This window comes from Grampus griseus (assembly GCF_964374135.1).
Source record: "Grampus griseus genome assembly, chromosome: 7".
Lineage (NCBI taxonomy): Eukaryota > Metazoa > Chordata > Mammalia > Artiodactyla > Delphinidae > Grampus > Grampus griseus.
The window spans coordinates 38310671-38333528 of NC_139001.1; the positions used below are offsets into that span (position 1 = coordinate 38310671).

General features: G+C 34.8%; 1 protein-coding gene across 1 annotated transcript in view; it reads right to left on the reverse strand.

Annotated features, from left to right (window-relative positions):
• Positions 1-22858, reverse strand: part of CCDC150 (coiled-coil domain containing 150) — a gene marked incomplete at its 5' end in the record, with an annotated part of 86678 nt that overhangs the window by 57123 nt on the left and 6697 nt on the right. The window contains 10 exon segments of the mRNA XM_082657928.1: positions 9062-9130; positions 9687-9755; positions 9759-9864; positions 10116-10240; positions 12279-12386; positions 14506-14598; positions 16083-16126; positions 18904-19000; positions 19002-19034; positions 20302-20418. Of these exon segments, the coding sequence (XP_082514054.1) occupies positions 9062-9130; positions 9687-9755; positions 9759-9864; positions 10116-10240; positions 12279-12386; positions 14506-14598; positions 16083-16126; positions 18904-19000; positions 19002-19034; positions 20302-20418 (861 nt within the window).

Here is a 22858-nt window from a genome sequence, read left to right on the forward strand (position 1 = left end):
CACAAAAAAGAAAAAGGAATCGAAACACAACATTAAAGTTAGTCATCAAATCACAAAATAAGAGAACAAAAGAGGAAGGAAAGAAGAAAGACCTACAAAAACAAATCCAGAGAATTCCCTGGTGGTCCAGTGGTTAGGACTTGGCACTTTCACTGCCATGTCCCAAGTTCAATCCCTGGTCAGGGTACTAAGATTTCACAAAACAAGGGGTGCAGCCAAAAAAACCCACAAAAAAACCAAAATCCAAAACAATTACGAAAATGGCAAGAGGAACACACATATTGATAATTACCTTAAATGTAAATGGATTAAATGCTCCAACCAAAAGACACGGAATGGCTGAATGGATACAAAACCAAGATCCGTATATATGTTGTCTATAAGAGACCCACCTCAGATCTAGGGACACATACAGACTGAAAGTGAGAGGATGGAAAAAGATATTCCATGCAAATAGAAATCAAAAGAAAGCTGGGGTAGCCATACTCATATCAGACAAAATAGACTTTAAAATAAAGACTGTTACAAGAGATAAAGAAGGACACTACATAATGATCAAGAGATCGATCTAAGAAGAAGCTATAACAATTGAAAACATATATGTACCCAATATAGGAGCACTCCAATATATAAGGCAAATACTAACAGCCATAAAAAGAGAAATTGACAGTAATACAATAATAGTGGGGGACTTTAACACCCCACTTTCATCCAAGAAGAGATCATCCAGACAGAAAATCAATAAGGAAACAAAGGCCTTAAACAACACATTAGACCAGATGGACTTAACTGATATTTATAGAGCATTTCATTCAAAAGCAGCAGAGTACACATTCTTCTGAAGTGCACATGGAACATTCTCCAGGACTGATCACAAAGCAAGTCTTAGTAACTTTAAGGAAACTGAAATCATATCAAGCATTTTTTCCAACCACAATGCTATGAGATTAGAAATCAACTACAAGAAAAAACTGTAAAAAACACAAACATGTGGAGGCTAAACAATATGTTACTAAACAACCGATGGATCACTGAAGAAATCAAAGAGGAAATAAAACAATACTAACAGACAAATGAAAACCAAACCACAATGATCCAAAATCTGCAAAAGCAGTTCTAACAGGGAAGTTTCTAGCAATAAAATCTTACCTTAGGAAACAAGAAAAATCACATATAAACAACCTAACCTTACACCTAAAGCAACTAGAGAAAGAAGAACAAACAAAACCCAAAGTTAGTAGAAGGAAAAAATTATAAAGATCAGAGAGGAAAGAAATGAAATAGAGACAAAGAAAACAACAGAAAAGATCAATGAAACTAAAAGCTGGTTCTTTGAGAAGATAAACAAAATTGATAAACCTTTAGCCAGACTCATCGAGAAAAAGAGGGAGAGGGCTCAAATCAGTAAAATTAGATATGAAAAAGGAGAAGTTACAACAATCACCATAGAAATACAAAGGATCATAAGAGACTGCTACAAGCAACTATATGCCAATAAAATAGAAAACCTAGAAAAAATGGACAAGTTCTTAGAAAAATATAATCTCCCAAGACTGAACCAGAAAGATATAGAAAATATGAACAGGCCAACCACAAGCACTGAAATTAAAACTGTGCTTTATAAACTCCCAACAAACAGAAGTCCAGGACCAGATGGCTTCACAGGCGACTTCTTTCAAACGTTTAGAGAAGTGTTAACACTCATCCTTCTGAAACTATTCCAAAACACTGCAGAGGAGGGAACACTCCCAAACTCATTCTATGAGGCCACCATCACCCTGATACCAAAACCAGACAAAGATACCACAAAAAAGGAAAATTACAGGCCAATATCATTGATGAACACAGATGCAAAAATCCTCAACAAAATACTAGCAAACCAAATCCAACAATCCATTAAAAGGATCATACACTACGATCAAGTGGAATTTATCCCAGGAATGCAAGGATTTTTCAGAATCTACAAATTAATCAGTGTGATACACCACATCAACAAATTGAAGAATAAAAACCATATGATCCTCTCAATAGATGCAGAAAAAGCTTTTGACAAAATTCAACACCCATTTATGATAAAAACTCTACAGAAAGTGGGCATAGAGAGAACCTACCTCAACATAATAAAGGCTGTATATGACAAACCTACAGCTAACGTCATACTCAACTGTGAATAGCTGAAAGCACCTCCCCTAAGATCAGGAACAAGACAAGGATGTCCACTCTCATCACTTTCATTCAACACAGTTTTGGAAGTCCTAGTCATGGCAATCAGAAAAGAAAAAGAAATAAAGGAATCCAAACTGGAAAAGAAGAAGTAAAACTGTCACTGTTTGCAGGTGACATGATACTATACATAGAAAATCCTAAAGATGCTACCAGAAAACTACTAGAGCTCATCAATGAATTCAGTCAAGTTTCAGGATGCAAAATTAATACACAGAAATCTGTTGCATTTCTATACACTACAATGAGAGATCAGAAGGAGAAATTAAGGAAACAATCCCAATTACCATCGTATTAAAAGAATAAAACACCTAGGAATAAACTTACCTAAGGAGGCAAAAGACCATTATTCTGAAAACTGTAAGATGCTGATGAAAGAAATCAAAGATGACACAGATGGAAAGATATACCATGTTCTTGGATTGGAAGAATCAACATTGTCAAAATGACTATACTACCCAAGACAATCTACAGATTCGATGAAATCCCTACCAAATTACCAATGGCATTTTTCACAGAACTAGAACAAAAAATCTTAAAATCTGTATGGAGACACAAAAGACCCTGAATAGCCAAAGAACTCTTGAGAAAGAAAAATGAAGCTGGAGGAATCAGGCTCCCTGATTTCAAACCATACTACAAAGCTAGATAATCAAAACAGTATCATACTGGCACAAAAACAGAAATATAATTCAATGGAATAGGATAGAAAGCCCAGAAATAAACCACACACCTATCATCAATTAATCTACAATAAAGGAGGCAAGACTATACAATGGAGGAAACACAGCCTCTTCAATAAGTGGCGCTGGGAAAACTGTATAGCTACATGTAAAAGAATGAAATCAGAACACTCCCTAACACCATACAGAAAAATAAACTCAAAAAGGATTAAAGACCTAAATGTAATACTGGACACTATAAAACTCTTAGAGGAAAACATAGGAAAAACACTCTTTGACATAAACCACAGCAAGATCTTTTTTGACCCACCTCCTAGAGTAATGAAAATAAAAACAAAAATAAACAAATGGGACCAAATTAAACTCAAAAGCTTTTGAACAGCAAAAGAAACCATAAACAAAATGAAGACAACCCACAGAATGGGAGAAAATATTTGTAAACAATGCAACCGACAAGGGATTAGTCTTCAAAACATACAAACAGCTCATGTGGCTCACTACCAAAAAAACGACCCAATCAAAAAATGGGCAGAAGACCTAAATAGACATTTCTCCAAAGAAGACATACAGATCGCCAAGAGGTACACGAAAAGATGCTCAACACTGTTAATTATTAGAGAAATGCAACTCAAAACTACAATGAAATATCTCCTCATACCAGTCAGAATGGCCATTATCAAAAAGTCTACAAACAATAAATGCTGAAGAGGGTGTGGAGAAAAGGGAACCCTCCTACACTGCTGGTGGAAATGTAAATTGGTGCAGCCACTGTGGAGAACAATATGGAGGTTCCTTAAAAAACTAAAATTAGAACTACTATATGATCTAGCAATCCCACTCCTGGGCACATATCCGGAAAAAAACATGGTTTGACAGGATACATGCACCCCAATGTTCATTGCAGCGCTGTCTACAAGAGCCAAGACATGGAAGCAACCTAAATGTCCATCGACAGAGGAGTGGATAAAGAAGATGTGGTACATAAATATAATGGAATATTACTCAGCCATTGAAAAGAATGAAATAATGCCATTTTCAGCAACATGGATGGACCTGGAGATTATTATACTAAGTGAAGTAAGTCAGACAGAGAAAGACAAATATCATGATACTGCTTATATGTGGAATGTAAAAAAAAAAAAAAGATACAAATGAACTTATTTACAAAACAGAAACAGACTTAGAGAATGATCTTATGGTTATGGGGGAAGGGTGGGGGAGGGGATGGATTGGGAGTTTGGGACTGACATGTACACACTGTTATATTTAAAATAGATAACCAACAAGGACCTACGGTATAGCACAGGAAACTGCTCAATATTCTGTAATAACCTAAATGGAAAAAGAATTTGAAAAAGAATAGGTACATGTATAACTCAATCACTTTGCTGTACACCTGAAACTAACACAACATTGTTAATCAACTATACTCCAATATAAAAACAAAACAAAACAAAAAGGTGTAAATCTTTGTGACCTTGGATCAGGCAACAGTTTCTCAGATGTGACACTTAAAGCACAGGCAACCAAAGAATAAATTGATAAACTGGACTTTATAAAAATCAAAAAATTTAAAAAGAACCCACAGAATGGGAGAAAAATATCTGCAAGTCATATATCTGATAAGGGTCTACCATCCAAAATATATAAAGAACTCTTACAACTCAACAATTAAAAGACATTAAATAACCCACTTTAAAAATTGGTAAAGGATCTGAGTAGACAGCTCTCCAAAGAAGATATACAAATGGCCAATAAACACATAATAAGATGCTAAACATTATTAGCCATTAAGGAAATGCAAATCAAAACCAAAATGAGGTACCACTTTCACACTTACTAGGATGGCTATTATCAAAAAATAAAAAATAGGGCCTTCCCTGATGATGCAGTGGTTAAGAATCTGCCTGCTGATGCAGGGGACATGGGTTCGAGCCCTGGTCCAGGAAGATCTCACATGCTGCGGAGCAACTGGGCCTGTGCGCCACAACTACTGAGCCTGCGCTCTAGATCCCACGTGCCACAACTACGAAAGCCTGCAAGCCTAGAGCCCGCGCTTCACAACAAGGGAGGCCACTGCAATGAGAAGCCCGCGCACCGCAAGGAAGAGGAGCCCCCGCACGATGCAACTAGAGAGAGCCCACGTGCAGCAACAAAGACCCAACACAGCCAAAAATAAAATAAATAAAATAAATAAATAAATAACGTGTTGGTGAGGATGTGGAGAAACTGGAGCCCTTGTACACTGCTGGTGGGAAGAAAAAGTGGTTCAGTACCGTGGAAAACAGTCTGGTGGTTCTTCAGAAAGTTAAATATAAAATTACCATATGACCCTGCAATTCCACTCATAGCTATATATCTCAAAGATATGAAAACAGGTACTTACAAATACACATACAAGTGTTTATAGCAGCACTAATCACAACAGCCAAAAGGCAGAAACAATGCAAACATCCAACAGATAAACAGATAAAGAAATTGTGGTATGTGTGTGTGTACATATATATACATGTGTGTGTGCGTGTATACACACACACATACGTATATTGGGTTGGCCAAAAAATTCGTTTGGGTTTTCTATAAGATCTTACCAAAAACCCAAATGAACTTTTTAGCCAACTCAACACACAAACACACACAAAATGAATATTACTCAACCATAAAAAGGAATGAAGTACTGATACATACTGATACAAAAACATGGATGACCCTCAAAAACATTATGCTAAGTGAAAGAAGCCACATACAAAAGATCACATATTGTATGATTATCTTCATATGAAATATCCATAATAGGTGAATCCATAGAGACAGAACGCAGAGTGGCTGTCAGGGGCTGGGGGAAGGAGGGAACAAGGAGTGATTGCTTAATGGGTATGGGGTTTCCTTTTGGGGTATTGAAATGTTTTGGAACTAGACAGAGGTGGTGGTTGCAAAATATTGTGAATATTGTACTAAATGCCACTGAATTGTTCACTTTTAAATGGTTGATTTTATAGTGTGTGAATTTCACCTCAGTTAAAAAAAAGAACCACAATGAGATACTTCACACCTACTAGGATGGGTGTAATTTTTTTTAAGTTTTTTTAAACAAGTTTAGGTGAGGACGTAGATAATGGAATGCTCATACGTTGCTAGTGGGATTGTAAAATGGTGCAACTACCTTACTTGTAAAACAGTTTGGCAGTTTCTCAAAATGATAAACAGAGTTATCACATGACCCAGTAGTTTGTTCCTGGAGAACTGAAAACATATGCTCACAAAAAGAATTGTACACAAATGTTCATAGCATTATTCTTAATAGCCAAAAAATGGAAACGGCTTAAATGTCTATCTACTGATGAACGGATAAATGAAGTGTGTTATATTCATGCAATATTATTCACCATAAAAGAAATGAAGTACTTATATACACTACAATATGGACAAACTTTGAAATCATCATGCTAGGAAGCCAGACCCAAAAGGCCACATACTGTTTGATTCTATTTACATGACGTGTCCAGAACTGACAAATCCATTGAGGTAGAAAGTAGAATAGTAGTTGCCAGAGGTGGGCAGGGGTAAATAGGGAGTGACTCCTAATGGGTACTAGGTTTCTTTTTAGGATGATAAAAAAGGTTCTAGAATAAGATAGTGGTGGTATTTGTGCAAACTTGTGAATATACTAAGAAATCACTAACTTGTATATTTGAAGAAGGTGAATTTATGGTATATTAATTATATCTCAATAATAAAAGGCACTGAAACAATCAGATGATCCACCTAAAAATAAATGAACCTTGGACTACATCTTGCATGATATACAAAAATTAACTTGAAGTGGATCATACACCTAATATTGAACAAAAAAGTTCTAGAGAACAAAGGAGAAAATCTATGTAATCTTAGATTAGGCAAAAATTTCTTAGCTACAACACAAAAAGTATCATCCATAAAATTGAAAAATTGATAAACTGAACTTAATCAAAATATAAAACTTCTGTTCTTTAAAAGAGCATGAAAAGGCGTAATATAGAAGAAAAGTAGGTAAAGCACATATAAAATTTGTTTATATACAAATTGTAATAACTATTACATGAGAATTAATACGACACTATTTTTAAAGCTCTGAAAAATAAATTATAAGAAAACAAACAACTGAATTAAAAATGATTAAAAGATTTGAAGAGACACTTTAAGTTGCTGAGGGCAAATAAGCAGATGAAAAGGTACTCAATATTACTAGTCACTGGAGAAAAGCAAAGTACACCACAATGACATACCCCTACACACCAATCAGAATGGCTGAAACTAAAAGAACTGACAATGCCAAGTGCTCGTGAGAGTGCAGAGAAACTGGAACTCATATATTCCTGGTAGGAATGCAAGATGGCACACATCCTTTGGAAGACAGTTGAACATATATTTACTGTAGGATCTAGAAGTCCAATTCCTGATATGTATCCAAGAGAAATAAAAATACATGTTCACATATGAATATTTATACAGGTTTTTTCATAACTGCCAACATCTGTAAACAACCCAAATGTTCTTCAATTGGCAAATGGGTAAAGAAACTGTGATATAACAGAACATAAACTACTGATACATACAGTAATATGCATGAATCTCAAATCTCAAATGTTTTATACTAAATAAAAGAAGCCAGACTTATAATGTTACATATTGTATGATACCATTTATATGATATTCTGGAAAAGATATAACTACAGGGATAGAAAAACAGATCAGTGGTTGCCAGGGGATGGGGATGGAGGAAGAGGCTGACTACTAAAAGGCACAAGGGAACTTTCCGGGGTGATAGAAATGTTCTATATTTCGATTGTTGTGGTGGTGGTTACATGATTGTGTTTGTCAAAGCTCACAGAACTGTACAGTAAAAAAAGGGTGAATTTCACTCTAATTTATAACTCAATAAGCCTGACTTTAAGAAAACATAGCTTTACAATGAGTACACATGTAAAAAATATCAAGTTAGGCCAAAAAACGGAACTCTGTAGAAGCACTGTCATTTGGCTTAATAGAACCTCTCTAACGAGCAAGTATTTTTCCGCCCCATGTACACTTAGTCTACATTAAAACAAATGAAATCAGACAAGCAAAATAATAATACCGTGTTTTAATCACAAATAGCATTTGCCTTAGCCATGAAATATTCACTAGCATTTTAAAGCAAAAAGTATTAATGAACTTAATAGTATCCACCAAATTCCCAAATTTTAAAAAACATATTTGAGGCCACATTGACACCAGCAAAGTCCTTGCCACAGGAAGTCAGCTTTATTTAAAAGATTTTTTGGGTGGACTGTTTTCAAATCACTAGATATGAGTGACTAAACCACAGAAGGTACCTGCCAGCTTAGTGAATTGTCTTTGAGCTCCAGCTCAGAATTTAGCTTTTCTTCTCTCCCCAGTTCTTAAACTAAAAGTTCACATATATGGTACTAAGAATGCTATTTAGTTGAGTCAAGAAACAGTCAAGGCTTGATGACTATATCCGACACCTGTTGCTGGGTTTATTGAATGGGGATGGGCTGATAGTCCTTGATGCTCTAGATATATTCTCTAGATGATAGTGATACATAATCTTTACCCTCTTCAAATTTTGAAATGCAAAGAGCAATGTCTTAAAGATGTTTTTTGTTTGAATAAGGATTGTATTTGTTTCTCTGGCCATTCTACCTTCATAGAACCCAGAAAGGGGTATCTCACAAATAAAGTGGAATCTCACAAATAAAGTGGCAAGTGCTAACAAGTTAGGAAGCTTAAATTAGTTTTTTTTTAAAAAAAAACAAAAAACAAACAAAGAAAAACACCAGCATCGTCAGCAATCATCCCTTTGCAGCCCACAGGCCCATTAGCTCACTCTCAGGGGACTCCCTGGCTAAGCTACTCGGTGAACACTAGGGTCCGAGGCAGTGATGACTCACTGGCAAACACGAGATGCTCAACAAGCAAACATTCCCCAGACGCAGCCTTATGCTGAAGTGACTGGAGTGCTCCAAGTGCATCCAGCTTCATGGCTTCTCTATTTCCCCCATGTTTTGGTATTCAACAAAATAACCCATCTCCTCATTAAGATAATCTGATACAGGAGGCAGCAATACAGAAGGAATTAAATATGACATAACAACAAATAAAATGTGGAATACCTTGCTTTTAGCTAATTCCTTTTCCAAGTTGCATTTTTCTTCTGCTATTTCTTTCTCGGTTTTATTAACCTGCCCAAGAGACGGGAAAAAAAGAAATGGGTCATTTTAAAAACAGCTGACAGGCTCTACTATAGCAGATACACCCTGCATGTCAATTAATACCTACACTGCACAGATAGCACATCCACTCAGAAAAGGGGCCACTCGGGGAGTCTCTGAGGCAGAGCAGACTTCACAAATAGCCCTGAAATTAGAGAGACACGTCTACATGTCAGACTCTGCTGGTTCTTTCCTAACTAGGAAGACAGGGCTGTTTCCCCTTACATTGTTTCCGCTACACTGTCCCACTCCTACTGGGAAAATCGAGTTTTAAATCTGACTCCTTAACTAACATGAGGATGTGTGAATGGTTAGTTAACATTCACTCATGCTATATAAGGGTAACTATTTGGCACAGTGCGCTCACATGCTAAAAGACACAGATTAGCCACCCAAAGATCTCTTTCATGGGCAACTCAGACAAACTGCATCTGTGTTGTATTTCTTGTCTTTCGCACTTACAATAAAATTTTAAAACAAGATTACCACCACAACCAGGAGGTAACATAAATCTGCCTCTACCTACCTCTCTCTGAAGTCCTTCTTTCTCCTCTAGCAGAGAGGTCTTCTCTTGTATTGATGCTTCCAGTTCACTTCACAATCTTGCAACAGTTGATTCTAGCAGCTCTTTTTGCACAGCTGCCCCCTTCTCAGCATCCTGTGCTTTCTGGATACACTGGTTACGCTCAAGGACTAAATGGTCCCTGCAGGAAGAGAACAAGGCGATATGAAAGCTGAACGAGAGTTCTTCTTTAACAGAAGACTAAATGTTCTTACAGAACATATCTCCTGCCTGAGAGCAGTTACCGAAATGTTCTAACAAAACTAGTTCCTTTAGGGCAGAGTCTTTATTTTTGTGATTGGCCCAGCAAATGCAGAATTAAACATTTTCATTAAAGATAAGAAATACAAATGCAAAAACAAAAGATGCAAAAGTTGCCCACAGTTTACTTACAGATGCATTTGGAGTTGTGTTTTCTCATTCTGAACAGTCTGTAGCTCATTTGTGATACTGGCATGGGCTGCATCCAGCAGTAAGTTTTGTTCTTGAAATGTCTGTGTCATCATTTTCTGTTCTTCCTGAGTGTTAGAAGCAATATTAAAAGTTGAGATGCCAGAAGTCATTTGATAGGGTATCACTCTAAACAACTGATCAAAGATACTGATACTTACAAAAGACAAATTTAATTTATATAAATAAAACTCCTTTTTAAAAGAATTTATCTTAATGTCCAGCTTGCTCTTTGTACCTACCCTGACCTGACCACAATTCTATCATTTTATAGCTCTTCTAGCCAATAATCAAGATGCATTATTTATCCAGCTTGCTGCAAAATTTATAAAACTCCTAACATGAACAAATTTTTAGATACCATGTATAAAATAGACAACTGATAGGAACATACTGTATAGCACAGGGAACTCTACCTAATGCACTGTGGTAACCTAAATGGGAGGGAAGTCCAAGAGGGAGGGGATATCTGTATGTGTATGGCTGATTCATTTTGTTGTGCAGTGGAGGCTAACACAACATTGTAAAGCAACCATACTCCAAAAAAGATTTTTTAAAAACTATATTAAGTATATTTTGGTACTTTAAAATTTCAACATGATACTATATTTTAAAAAGTAAAACAATATCAACGTATATAAAGTGAAATGATCGCTCCACCTCTATCTCCCCCACATCTCTTCCAAATAATTCCATTCTCCAGGGAAAATCATGTTTCATAGTTTAGTGTAAATGCTTTTGACAGTATCTGAAATTGCACTCAGATACTGCTACAGCAAAAGTGTATAACTGTTTTGCACAATTTTCTCTGGCTTACTATTTTCAATTATCAAAACAGCATTTTTATGCACACCTCCTCTACCTACAATTTATAAAGCTTTTGTAAATATAGTACATATTAATAATTACATTTGTAAACATATTTTAAAACACTTCTTTTTGAACAATATTTGATTGCAGGGTAAACCTTCACACCTTCATACTTGGTAAAATGGGATCTCACTTGTGTCACATTCCAACGTATTAAAATGTTTGTGAAAGTGTTACATACATAAGTCACATTATTCAGTCTACTAAATTGTAAGTTCCATGAAAGTAGGGACTTGTCTTGTTCACTGCCATAATTCTATCTAGATCTAGCAACATACTTGCATGAGATAAACACTAAATGCTTGCTGAATAAAAAATACTTATTGAGTACCTGTTATGTGCAAAACACGCTTAGCCCTATGGGTAATAACAAAGATATGTAAGACAATGTCCTAGGAATGTAGTACAGGAAATGAGCCATTGACATAAACTACTACTATAGGATGAAGAACAAGAGAAGCAACATAACATAAATGATTAAAAACACTGAGTCTGGAGTCAAATCTAGATTTAAATCTGGCTCCACCCTATACTAGCTGGGTGATTTTGGGCAAGTTGATTAACTTCTCTAAATCTTATTTTTATTATCTGTAAAACGAGGATGACAAATATCCCTTTACGTAACTGCTAGGATTAAAGAAGGTAATATATGTAAAATCCTTAGCACAATGCTTGGTATGTAGTAAGTATGCTCAAAAAAAAAAAAAAATAAAAATAGAGAGAGCCTTATTATTACAGCCTGTTTAGTGTCCTAGAAGTAGAAATTAAAAGACAAAACTGATTCTTTCTGATTGGCATGATCACGTTTCTGGGTGAAAGTGAGTCTTAAAGAATGAACACAATCTCAAACAGTTGAAAATGAAGTAAAGACCATTCTCAGCAGAGGGAATGGCATAAGCAAAATGGGAAAGCACAGGTCTTTGGGGAAAAGGTAAATACTTTAGGGTCAGTCATAAGTATTCTCCATGATTCTATCAATACTGGGACAGGTAATTACTTTTCCTAAAGTAATGATATTTGAGAAGAAACCATTAAGAAAGCATTGAGTGTAAGGCCAAATGACCCCTCTGATGAAAACAGAAAACAATTAAAAAATAAAATAATTCAGAAAAATCCTTGAAACTAATTGCTAAAATATTTTATGTATCCAGTTGGCTATTTGTATTTCCTGATCTCTTAGCCAAGGAGGCTTCCTGATGACTCTACCAGAAATTGACTAGTGTTAAAAATGAATATCTGCAGAATGGCTTGGTGGTCAGCAATGATTCTGGTATTTTCCATTCTAACAATCTGAAGCATTCTGTTCAGCTCTGAACACTTTCTAGTCAGTTGGTCATTCAAAACCTAAGACAACATATACAGCAAATCACAGATCTCTCCAATAAATAAGTCTTTTTACTTACGTATCATCATTTTTAACAATGGCATACTATTTCACCATACATGTGAACCTAATTTATTTAACCTAATCCCAATTGATATTTCACTAGATTATAAAATACTTTCAAATATTTGCAGTCATCATCCTAAACAACTGTAAATTAAAAGGGGAAATTTGTTGATACAGTGGAACAACTGAAGCATTTGGCAGTTTACCAATCTTCCATTCTTCATAATTTTGAATGCTGGTCAATTACAGCAAGACATCTACAGAATGGAATTTACAATGTAGATGCATGGCCAATGTTTCATTCTCAAAACTGGATGATGAGCTTTCAGAATTGTTTAGCTGATAACAAAATATCTAAGCTCCTTCATCACCAATTACAGTATTCAAAAAAGCAAAATACAGATCACTGTGCCATTTCACAAGATTAACCTTCCAAAATAAAACAAAAATCTTTTCTGTAACACATCTGTCATACATGTAGCTAGTTTATAATTCTCTTGCCCTTTTGGTATTTTGAAATTTGTATTCCTGTGGAAAATATTTATCTTAATTCTCAGTTATTTTTGCAAAGTATATTTGGTAAGGATCTTATGTTTTAATGTATAAACTCTTTAAGGATGGGGCAAATAACTCTGAAGGGTTAATAGAAAAAACACTCAAAAAAACAGAAACAAGAAAGGAGAGATAAAGATTATCTGGACAGTATCATAAGTGGGACAGCATCATAAGACAGGAATACATTCATGGGCATTTTAAAGTTATAACCAGATGCACAAACTACTTATCAAGGAATACTTGCGGGTAAGACAGAGGAGAATTCTTGCTCCTTGAAAAGAAATAGCTAATTTTCTTTACAGCTAGATTGCTGGGCTCAAATTCCAACTGTGTCACTTACTAGCTATATATATATATATTTTTTTTAATTTATTTTTGGCTGTGTTGGGTCTTCTTTGTTGCATGCTGGTTTTCTCTAGTTGCAGTGAGCAGGGGCTACTCTTCATTGCAGTGCGTGGGCCTCTCATTGCGGTGGCTTCTCTTGTTGCAGAGCACGGGCTCTAGGCTCAAGGGCTTCAGTAGTTGTGGCTTGCAGGCTCTAGAGAGCAGGCTCAGTAGCTGTGGCACACGGGCTTAGCTGCTCTGCAGCATGTGGGATCCTCTCGGACCAGGGCTTGAACCCTGTTCCTTGCATTGGCAGGCGGATTCTTAACCACTGTGCCACCAGGGAAGCCCTAGCTATATTATTAAACCTCTCTGTATATCAACTTTCTTATCTTTAAAATGGGAATAATAATAGTTCTAAAGAAGTCCTATTGAGAGGATTACAATTTGTTAGTAACATAAAGTGCTTAGAATTGTGCCATGACTGTAGTATGGATTCAGTAAATGTAAACTATCATTTACAGTAAGAGTAGTAGTAACTGTTATTATTTTATGAAAGATCACATTTTGTATTTTCTTTATCATAAAGAGAGCATAACAACACTATGATCCTAACACTGAAATAATCAAATTGTACTAACAAAAAATTCTTTTAAACGATCGATACTATTTCTTTGGGCCCTATGAGAAATAACTCGGTTGCTTGCATATGTGGTGACTCCTCTCCATGTACATGCATATACAGAAAACATCAGCTGAATTTGGGAACCACTATCCCACATAAAATGATTACACATAACTCCAAAATCAGCAAGTATTTATTAGGTTCCTACTGTGCTTTGCCATAGAAGATACAAAGAAAGTATAAGATAGCCCTTGGCATTGAACTGCTTAGAGTTTCATAGGGGGAAATAAAAGGCATACATTTAGTGATTAAATTAGAAAGCAAACAAGGCAAAGTTTAAACTAGTGCATGTTTTAGCAGTATATCTCAAATACCTACGTATCACAGGAATTTAGAGGGTGAAATGGGAAATGTAGTTAATTTGATGATGTTTCACAAATGAAGTAAATCTTACGGAAATAAAAATTTTGGATGATGATAATGGTATGAATTCATGTAACCAGAATTAATCTTGGTTCTTTAACTGAACAAAATTAACATCTAAACACTAGAGAAATGGGAAGATTTACCCGTGTTTTTTCTGATGCTTCATGAAGGGATATTATTTCAGACCTCAAATATGCATTTTCTTCATGTTCCTTGTTGAAAGACATCTGTATATTCTACAGGAAAAAAAAATAAAAAAGAATTTCTCTTTTTCTACATGTAAAAGCTATTACATGTATCTCTATCAAAATACCTGTTCTGTATTGTGGCTAGTACCAGTTCAAGTTCTAATACACATAGATAAGTGTCTTATAAAGGATTTTTTAAAATCTTGATATATCCAACTCCCAAACTTCTCTTAATTTATAAATTATTTATCAAAACTATTTATTAAAAATATTCTCATACTGGGACTCCAATTAGAAAGAATTTGCCTAAAAACAAACCTTGATATTTACCTAGTATCCTTATGTCAAAAAAATTCTACTCTGTAAGATGAAATATTTTCAGTTTATGTTACATACACATTTATTAGCAGTATGAGCTTATTATTTCAAAGAAACACATGCAAGGATCTTTTAAAATTATAAGTAGGGGAAGAGATTTTCATCAAAGAATACCTGAGGGTGGAGCAGAAGAAAGCACCTTTGTTCTGTGAAAAAAAATGTTCTCTTTGAGATGAGGGAAAGGCGATAGGGACGTGAGTTGTGGGCTGGGTTTTACCTAATAGGTACTTAGTCAAATGGGGAAGAACAAAGTCTAAGTCCTCTCCCTTCAGAGAGAGAACCACTTTTCTAGCTTTCCAGAAGAAGCATCTCAAGAAAAGTTAACATCATATAACATCTACACCATGAGATTGATTTAGAAATGTCTTGATATAAAAGTAGTAACATTTATTCTATTTTTTTTTATTGTGGTAAAATACACATAACAAAATTTATCATTTTAACCATTTTTAAGTCTTTTTAATGAAATTTCTTTTTTATTGAAGTATAGTTGATTTACAATATTGCGTTAGCTTCAGGTGTACAGCACAGTGATTCAGTTATATATAATAATAATATTAATATTATATATTATATACAAATATACATTATATTATTATATAATTACATATAATAATATGTATTCTTTTTCAGATTCTTTTCCCCTGTAGGGGAAAGGGGCGGGGAAGGATAAATTAGGAGGTTGGGATTAACATATACACACTACTATATATAAAAGAGATAACCAGCAAGGGCCTACTGTATAGCACTATACTCATTTTAACTATTTCTAAGAGTAAGTTCACTTAAAACTATTTAAGTGTTAAATTCAGTGGTAGTAAGTACATACATTCATGTTGTTGATAAACCATCACCAAAAATAGTTACTATTTCTTACATTTCATAAAAAAAGCTTCACAACAATTCATTTGCAATAGGTATAAAATGCAAATAAGTCTCATTAGTTTTGCCAATTCACCTTTTTTCAAACTATAATAATCTGCATGAAATACTTCCTAATATCCAGTTGACAACAGTGCTGGATACACACTCATTTACACTGAAACTTTTTTTAATCACGATTTTAGGAGAATCAGAAGGACTGTAAACCAACACGAGTGAGGAAATACTATTTAGTGAAGAGATGAAAGAAAACCTCTGTACTCAAAACCTCCCTTATTTTCTTCAACCAACTTGGAAATGAGGTCATCTCTAGAAACTAAAAACAAAAAAAGTCCACATAACTATGATGATAACTTACAACTACATTGAAATCACATGGTATTTTCCCTGAGAAACTTTGATTTAAAAAAAATTTGTTTTAGTCTGTATTTTGCAGAAATAAGGAGAACGCAAGTATTTCTATCATATTTTTATAGACTGGAAACTAAATCCTGAAATTATCAAGAAACTAGTCCACAGTCACGTACAATGGTAAATGAGGTCACATTTTACTCAATGCACAGATGATGACGAGTCTGAGGGATTTCAAGACAGAGAGGCACACAATCAAAAAGATCAAAAAGCCTTTTGTTAGATTACTCTGACCAAGGCTCAATAAAGACAGGGAGATCAGTTTAGTAGCTGTTGCAGTAACCCAAGTGTAAAACAATGAGAGCTGGCTCTGAGGTAATGATGCAGAAGGAAAAGACTTGTGAAAAGCAAGCAGGGAGAATTGTCAGGACTTGGTGACTGACCGGTGGGGTAAAGGCAGTAGATGAGTCAAGGAAAATATCTAGTGTACAGACCTGGACAGTGGGGGTGGTTGGTGGATTCTAACAGGGAATTCAGGGCAAGGAGCAGGTTTGGAGGATATAATAAGTAAAAATGACTGCAACACTTAAGCTTTCATCGTGTGTTTTGAGGTATCTGCAAAGCATCTAAATATAGATGATTAGTTGGCAGTAAAATACCATCTGGAGCTCGGGAGGATGATTTGGTGTGGGAAAAAAAAAGATTTGAAACCACTCAGAGTATGTATATACAGTGAAAATAAAACCAAAGGCAGAAATAGGAGAACAGTTTGGCACTGTATACTAGTAGCCAAGAGATATAAACTTTTCTGAGGTTAATGTTTGGCTTCATAGAAAATTCATAAAGATCTATTAGTTTTGTTTCACTTAAAAATTCTAAAGCCAGAAAATTATAAAACACATAAAAACCCATTTTATTTATGATATACTCAGAAAAACTGTAATTCTTGAAAATGAGTCCAAGACTCATTTTAAATAAATTCTAATTTAACATATATGAAGGATCAAAAAGATAAACTACATGATCTATTTTGAAAGTTCCACTAATCAAAGAAAGACTAAAAGGGGAATGTTTATCCTACTTCGGAGAACAATTTAATCACTTTAATTAATGTGTGTGTAATACACACACATATACACACATATATATATAATGTTTATTGCTAATAAATAAAATAAACAATTATTAATAAATAAGTACACTTTAAAATTCATTGAAGCAAATAGCTAAAGGCATTCCTTTGATTAATCTAGTTAGAATAACTAGTTGTACCTTAAAGTAATAAAATTGCATGCATGTAAAGCATCTATTATTCAATATGAAGCATATAGCTGGTATTCAGACAGGCTTCCTTTTTAAATGTTAATTTGAATTACTGTTATTCTAATCTCAATGTTTTTAATGGTCTTCCATATATTCTTACAAAATTCCAAAATAAAGCATTAATCCATTAAGAAAGTCATATTTTAAAAAATCACTTAATCAGAAGGACAACTAATATAATAGAGCTGTGTTTTAGTCCCAGCTATTCTGTTTACTGTGGGTCCTTCACTATAGATCTTTTTATCCTTTTGTAGAATGGCGTATATTTTCTTACCTTTCTCACAAGTTTGCTGTAAGGCTCAAATGGGATAATGTGGTAGTACAATGAAATGTAACGTATTTTTGTAGGCATGCCGTCACAGGAAGGCAGAAAATTATTTAGGGGGCATCATCAGTGGGAACTTCACAGAATAATTCATTACTCAACAACTATATGGAAAAAGAATACTTTCTGCTAAAAGCAATAAGTAAAAGCATTGAATGGATTACCCTTTATGTTTTTTGTTCTTTAATTTTCATTTCCCTTTTGGTATTCCCTGTCCTCATTACAGCCACAGAGCAGGGAAGCCACAGTGGCAAGAACATTGGGTTTGGAGTTAGAAGATCTAGGTTGAGGCCTCACCTCACCATTTATTCATTTTGTAACTTTAGGAATTATAGATAGTTTTGTGTATTACATGAGATAATGTATGTGAAAGCCCTGTGTAAATCATGAAGTGTTATTCATGCGTAAAGCACTGCACTGGAACTCTGTGTGATCTCTATAGTGAGATCTACCTGAAAACTGCTGTTACAATTATATATTAACAAACAGGAGTCTGATAAGGGCTGTTGGGTTGGAAGAAGCATGTCTCTGAGCGACCTGGGATCAAGTCTAGACACTTCCATTTCCTAGCTCTGTCACCTTTTAAGACTCTTTTTTTTAAAAACAGATGTTTTTTTCCTCCTCAAACGAGTAGTTAATCTAACCTCTCTCTATGGTACCTTACAACTATCCATTTCTACAAATACAAGTTGACCACAATAGGTTGATAACCTGAAGAATGGAGAGTCTGACATGATAAACCATTAGAATCAGTAGGAGAGCAAGGATTAATGACCTCATTTCCTTATTAGCATTCTATTATCCAATATTCAATCTAGATTTATAGAAGCCAAATGTTCCCAAGTCCGCAGTTAAATAAACCTGAAAAAAATCCACATAAGTTTACAATTAAGAGGGTCAAATTCTATTTTATTACCAACATTCTCTGTCTTTCTCAGTGCCACAGATAAAAAGGAAATCAGCAACTTTTTACATTCAGGTCTGTGGGAAATACCAGTAACACTGGCCACTTTGAGAATTTGGAATCTTAAGAGTTTTCGCATGAAATCTCAAAAAACTAACAAAAGTGTAATTTCTAGCATCTGTTTTCATACCTAGATCAGACTTGAGCTGTGAGGTAGTGGTCTCCAACTCCCCTTTCTGTTGTCGCTCCTGTGCCAGTAGTTCTTGGTTGGTCTGAATAGAAATGCGTTAGGGCAACGTAGTTTTGCTGCAAAATCTGCACCTGAAATCGTGTAAGAAAAACTCCTTTTCTGTAAGGTAAGGATTTCTACTAAGCTAACTTATAGCACAGGCGTAAGGCAGATTTTTCTGATCTTAATGTTCCTGGAGGAAGAAGCGGTGTTTATGTGTTACAGTTAAAGATCTCAACAGAGTGCAGTGTCTTACAGCAGTGCTGTCCAGGAGAACTTTCTGTGCACTCTTCAATAGCACTCAAAATGTGGCCAGAGTGAGTGAGGAATTGAATCTTTAATTTTGTTTAATTTTAACAAATAAAATTAATTTTTATTTGAATAGCCACATGTGGCTAGTGCCTACTATATTCGCACTCTAAAGTATAGTAATAAAGGATCATTTGCAAATTCTTTAAGTAGAATCCTCTTTATAATTCCATTGTGAAGGACAGCACTCATTAAAATAATAAAAATTATGTAATCTAGTAATAGGTATTATGATTTGAAACTACTAATTGCCTTGGTACTTAGAATTTAAAATATTCTAAATTACATATAGATATTTCAAATAACAACTTTGATGAAAGCAAAAATATTATGCTAAAATAAATAATGAGCCTTGAAAACAGCAATGTAAACACATTCCTGATTATTTGACTTATTCCTTGCTTCAAATATCAGCTCAGTTTAATCTTTCTTTTCTATGCACATCATATACAATACATGTAACATGAGACTAGGTCAGTGCCTTCTAAAATCAATTCTTATAACAGAGATTATATGGTGTAGAGGGAAGGATTCCCTCCCAGGAACTAAGAGTTCACTTCTGTAAAGCCTGAGACAAAATAACCTCTCTGTCCTTAGCTCCCTCATTCATAAATTAAGAGCGCTGGACTAAATGGTGTCTGAGTCCTTTCTTATTTTGCACTAAAATTTTTTAAATTGTAGTAAGAATGTTAATAGAGGAATACTAAAGAAAAGAATTTAGGGCTTCCCTGGTGGCGCAGTGGTTGAGTCCGCCTGCCGATGCAGGGGACATGGGTTCGTGCCCCGGTCCGGGAAGATCCCACATGCCGCAGAGCGGCTGGGCCCGTGAGCCATGGCCGCTGAGCCTGCGCGTCTGGAGCCTGTGCTCCGCAACGGGAGAGGCCACAGCAGTGAGAGGCCCGCGAACCACAACAAAAAAAAAAAAAAAAGAGAGAAGAATTTAATAAATCTAGAGGAAATAAGCAAAACTACAGGTTTGTAGGTAAAACATTAGCTTTTCCCTTTTGGTTTCACTTTCCCAACATAAACAAGGAGAGAAAATCTCTCTACCTGTTTCCGTTCCACCTCCACTGTTGATCCCATTTCTTGTATTTTGAGTAACATGGCTGATCCAGGTTTCTCAACAGATTCCCTTAGGTGCTTCTCTTGAGACAGTTGTCTCCTTAGCTATAGAGCAACACTGCAGTTAGGCAAGACCAAGGGAACTTCACAGCAGTTTAACAAAGATCAAAGTCACCATGAAAAGTTTACCAGACATGCCAACTCACCCCCATTCTTCGTTCATTTATGACTACTCAGAAACATGCTTTTGTTTCTCCCTAACGGATAACCTTCTAGGAAATGCAGAGTCAAATTTGTTACCCTCATCTTCCTACTGTGTAAGTCTGTTTTCCAAACTGTGGGTCAAGACGCATTAGTAAGTTGCAAGAAGCACTTGAAAAAGGTGGGGGAGAAAAGAATAGAAAGAAAATATCAGAGCACATAGCAAGTAGTAAGGAAGGGTAAGTACTGCTTCATGAAATGTTTGTGTATATGCATGTATGTATGGTGTTGCAGTGTAAAATATGTCTTACAATGTATTGCTGTCAAGTTTGAAAAACACTAATATGTCTTAGTATATGTATTTTCTGTATTTCTCTATTTTCTAACTTTATTTTTTAACTCTTTATTTTCCTGTATTTTGATTTCTTCACCTATATATATATATATATATATATTTATCCCATAGTATTATAAACATTCCTCTGAAAGCTGTTTCAATTATGTATTGGATTTTTTTTTAATGTATTGGAACTTAAAGATCAAAACAAATAATGAAGTAGTAGTTAAGCAGCAGACAAAAACAACACTCAAGAATTTGGGTACACTGACCTTATTTCTATCAATAAATGACTATAAAATGAGTCAGATAAAGATAAAAAGAAGGTTAAGAGTCTCTTTTATCATGAAGTAAAGAAATCCTTTCTAATTTAAATGGGAACTGAAAAATGCTGTTCCTTTTATGAAGTGACGTTAAATTGAAAGAATTTCTTTTTTAATTTATTTACTTATTTATTTATTTTTGGCTGCGTTGGGTCTTCGTTGCTGCGCGTGGGCTTTTTCTAGTTGCGGTGAGTGGGGGCTATTCTTCATTGCAGTGCACGGGTTTCTTGTTGTGGTGGCTTCTCTTGTTGTGGAGCATGGGCTCTAGGTGAGCGGGCTTCAGTAGTTGTAGCGCATGGGCTTAGTTGCTCCACAGCATGTGGGATCTTCCCGGACCAGGGCTTGAACCCATGTCCCCTGCATTGGCAGGTGGATTCTTAACCACTGCACCACGAGGGAAGTTCCAGAAATTCTATTTTTAAACCCCAGTAAACATGATGTAAGAGTACACTTTATAACTCTTCTCTACATTGTACATATGTACTTTATGTGTCTTCTTGAAGGATGATATATTTAACAATTTCAGAAGTTTTTAAAAAGTGAAATGAGATGAAAAATATGTTGACATGAAATAATTACAAGATAGCCCGTTTTGGAAATGTTCTGATTTTCTTAACCATACACCTAACACTGAACATTTGGATATTTCCAGTGTTTTGCTATTCTAAATACTGTTCTGCTGAACATGCTTGTGAATAAATCTTTCATTGAATTTCTGATTATTTCCTTGGGATAAATCCTACAAAAGGAATCACTAGGTTAAAGGTATAAACATTTTTTAGACTTTTGATACATTTTGTAATTCTCCTTCCAATTTTACCTTATCAGTAGTATTTGAATAAATATCATCAGCACTACAGATTATCACTTTCTTAAATCTTTGCTAATAAATGAAAACAACCCCTTAATATTTTTTTCATTTCTTTGGTTCCTAGTGAGATTAAACATTTTCTAATATGGTTATTAGTTCTTTATATATTTTCTGAACTGTTCTTATCCTTTGCCCTCTGTTTTTTTTAGTCAATTTAAGTTCTTTAAAAGGGAAGATTATTAACTGTCTAGTTTTGTTATGTTTCATTAGTTTTGTTTTATACATGTATAAGATTTTAATTTTTATATGGTCAAACTTATCGAGCTTTTTATAATCTTGTTCCTTCTTTTCAAGATTAGAAATTCCTTCCTTATCCAATAATCAGTTAAATATTAACATTAGAATCTTATTTAAGAATGAGCTATAGTTTTTGCTTTGGGCTATATTTTTCAGGTTTTATTTTAGTATCAGATTATAATCACTTTATAATTTAGAGTAGCATAATATACTTTTCTAAACTCTACATCGAATTATATAGTATAATTTGCTCAAGATATAATTTAAGTGCCTTATAAAGGGAATCTTTATTTGATAATTATACTACTAAGATATTCATCCCTAAAGCATTATGAAGGGCTATCAGTTAATCTATTTCATGTTCATCAGAACCAGATTTTATATATATATATATATATATATTTATCTCTTAGAAAGATATATACTGCATTTACTTTATCTCTGTATAGTCCTTTATTATGGGCTGAATTGCATCCCTCTGAAATCCATATGTTGAAGGCCTAAACCCCAGTATCTCAAAATATGACTGTGTTTGGAGATAGGGCCTTTAAAGAGTTGTTTAAGTTATGAGGCCAC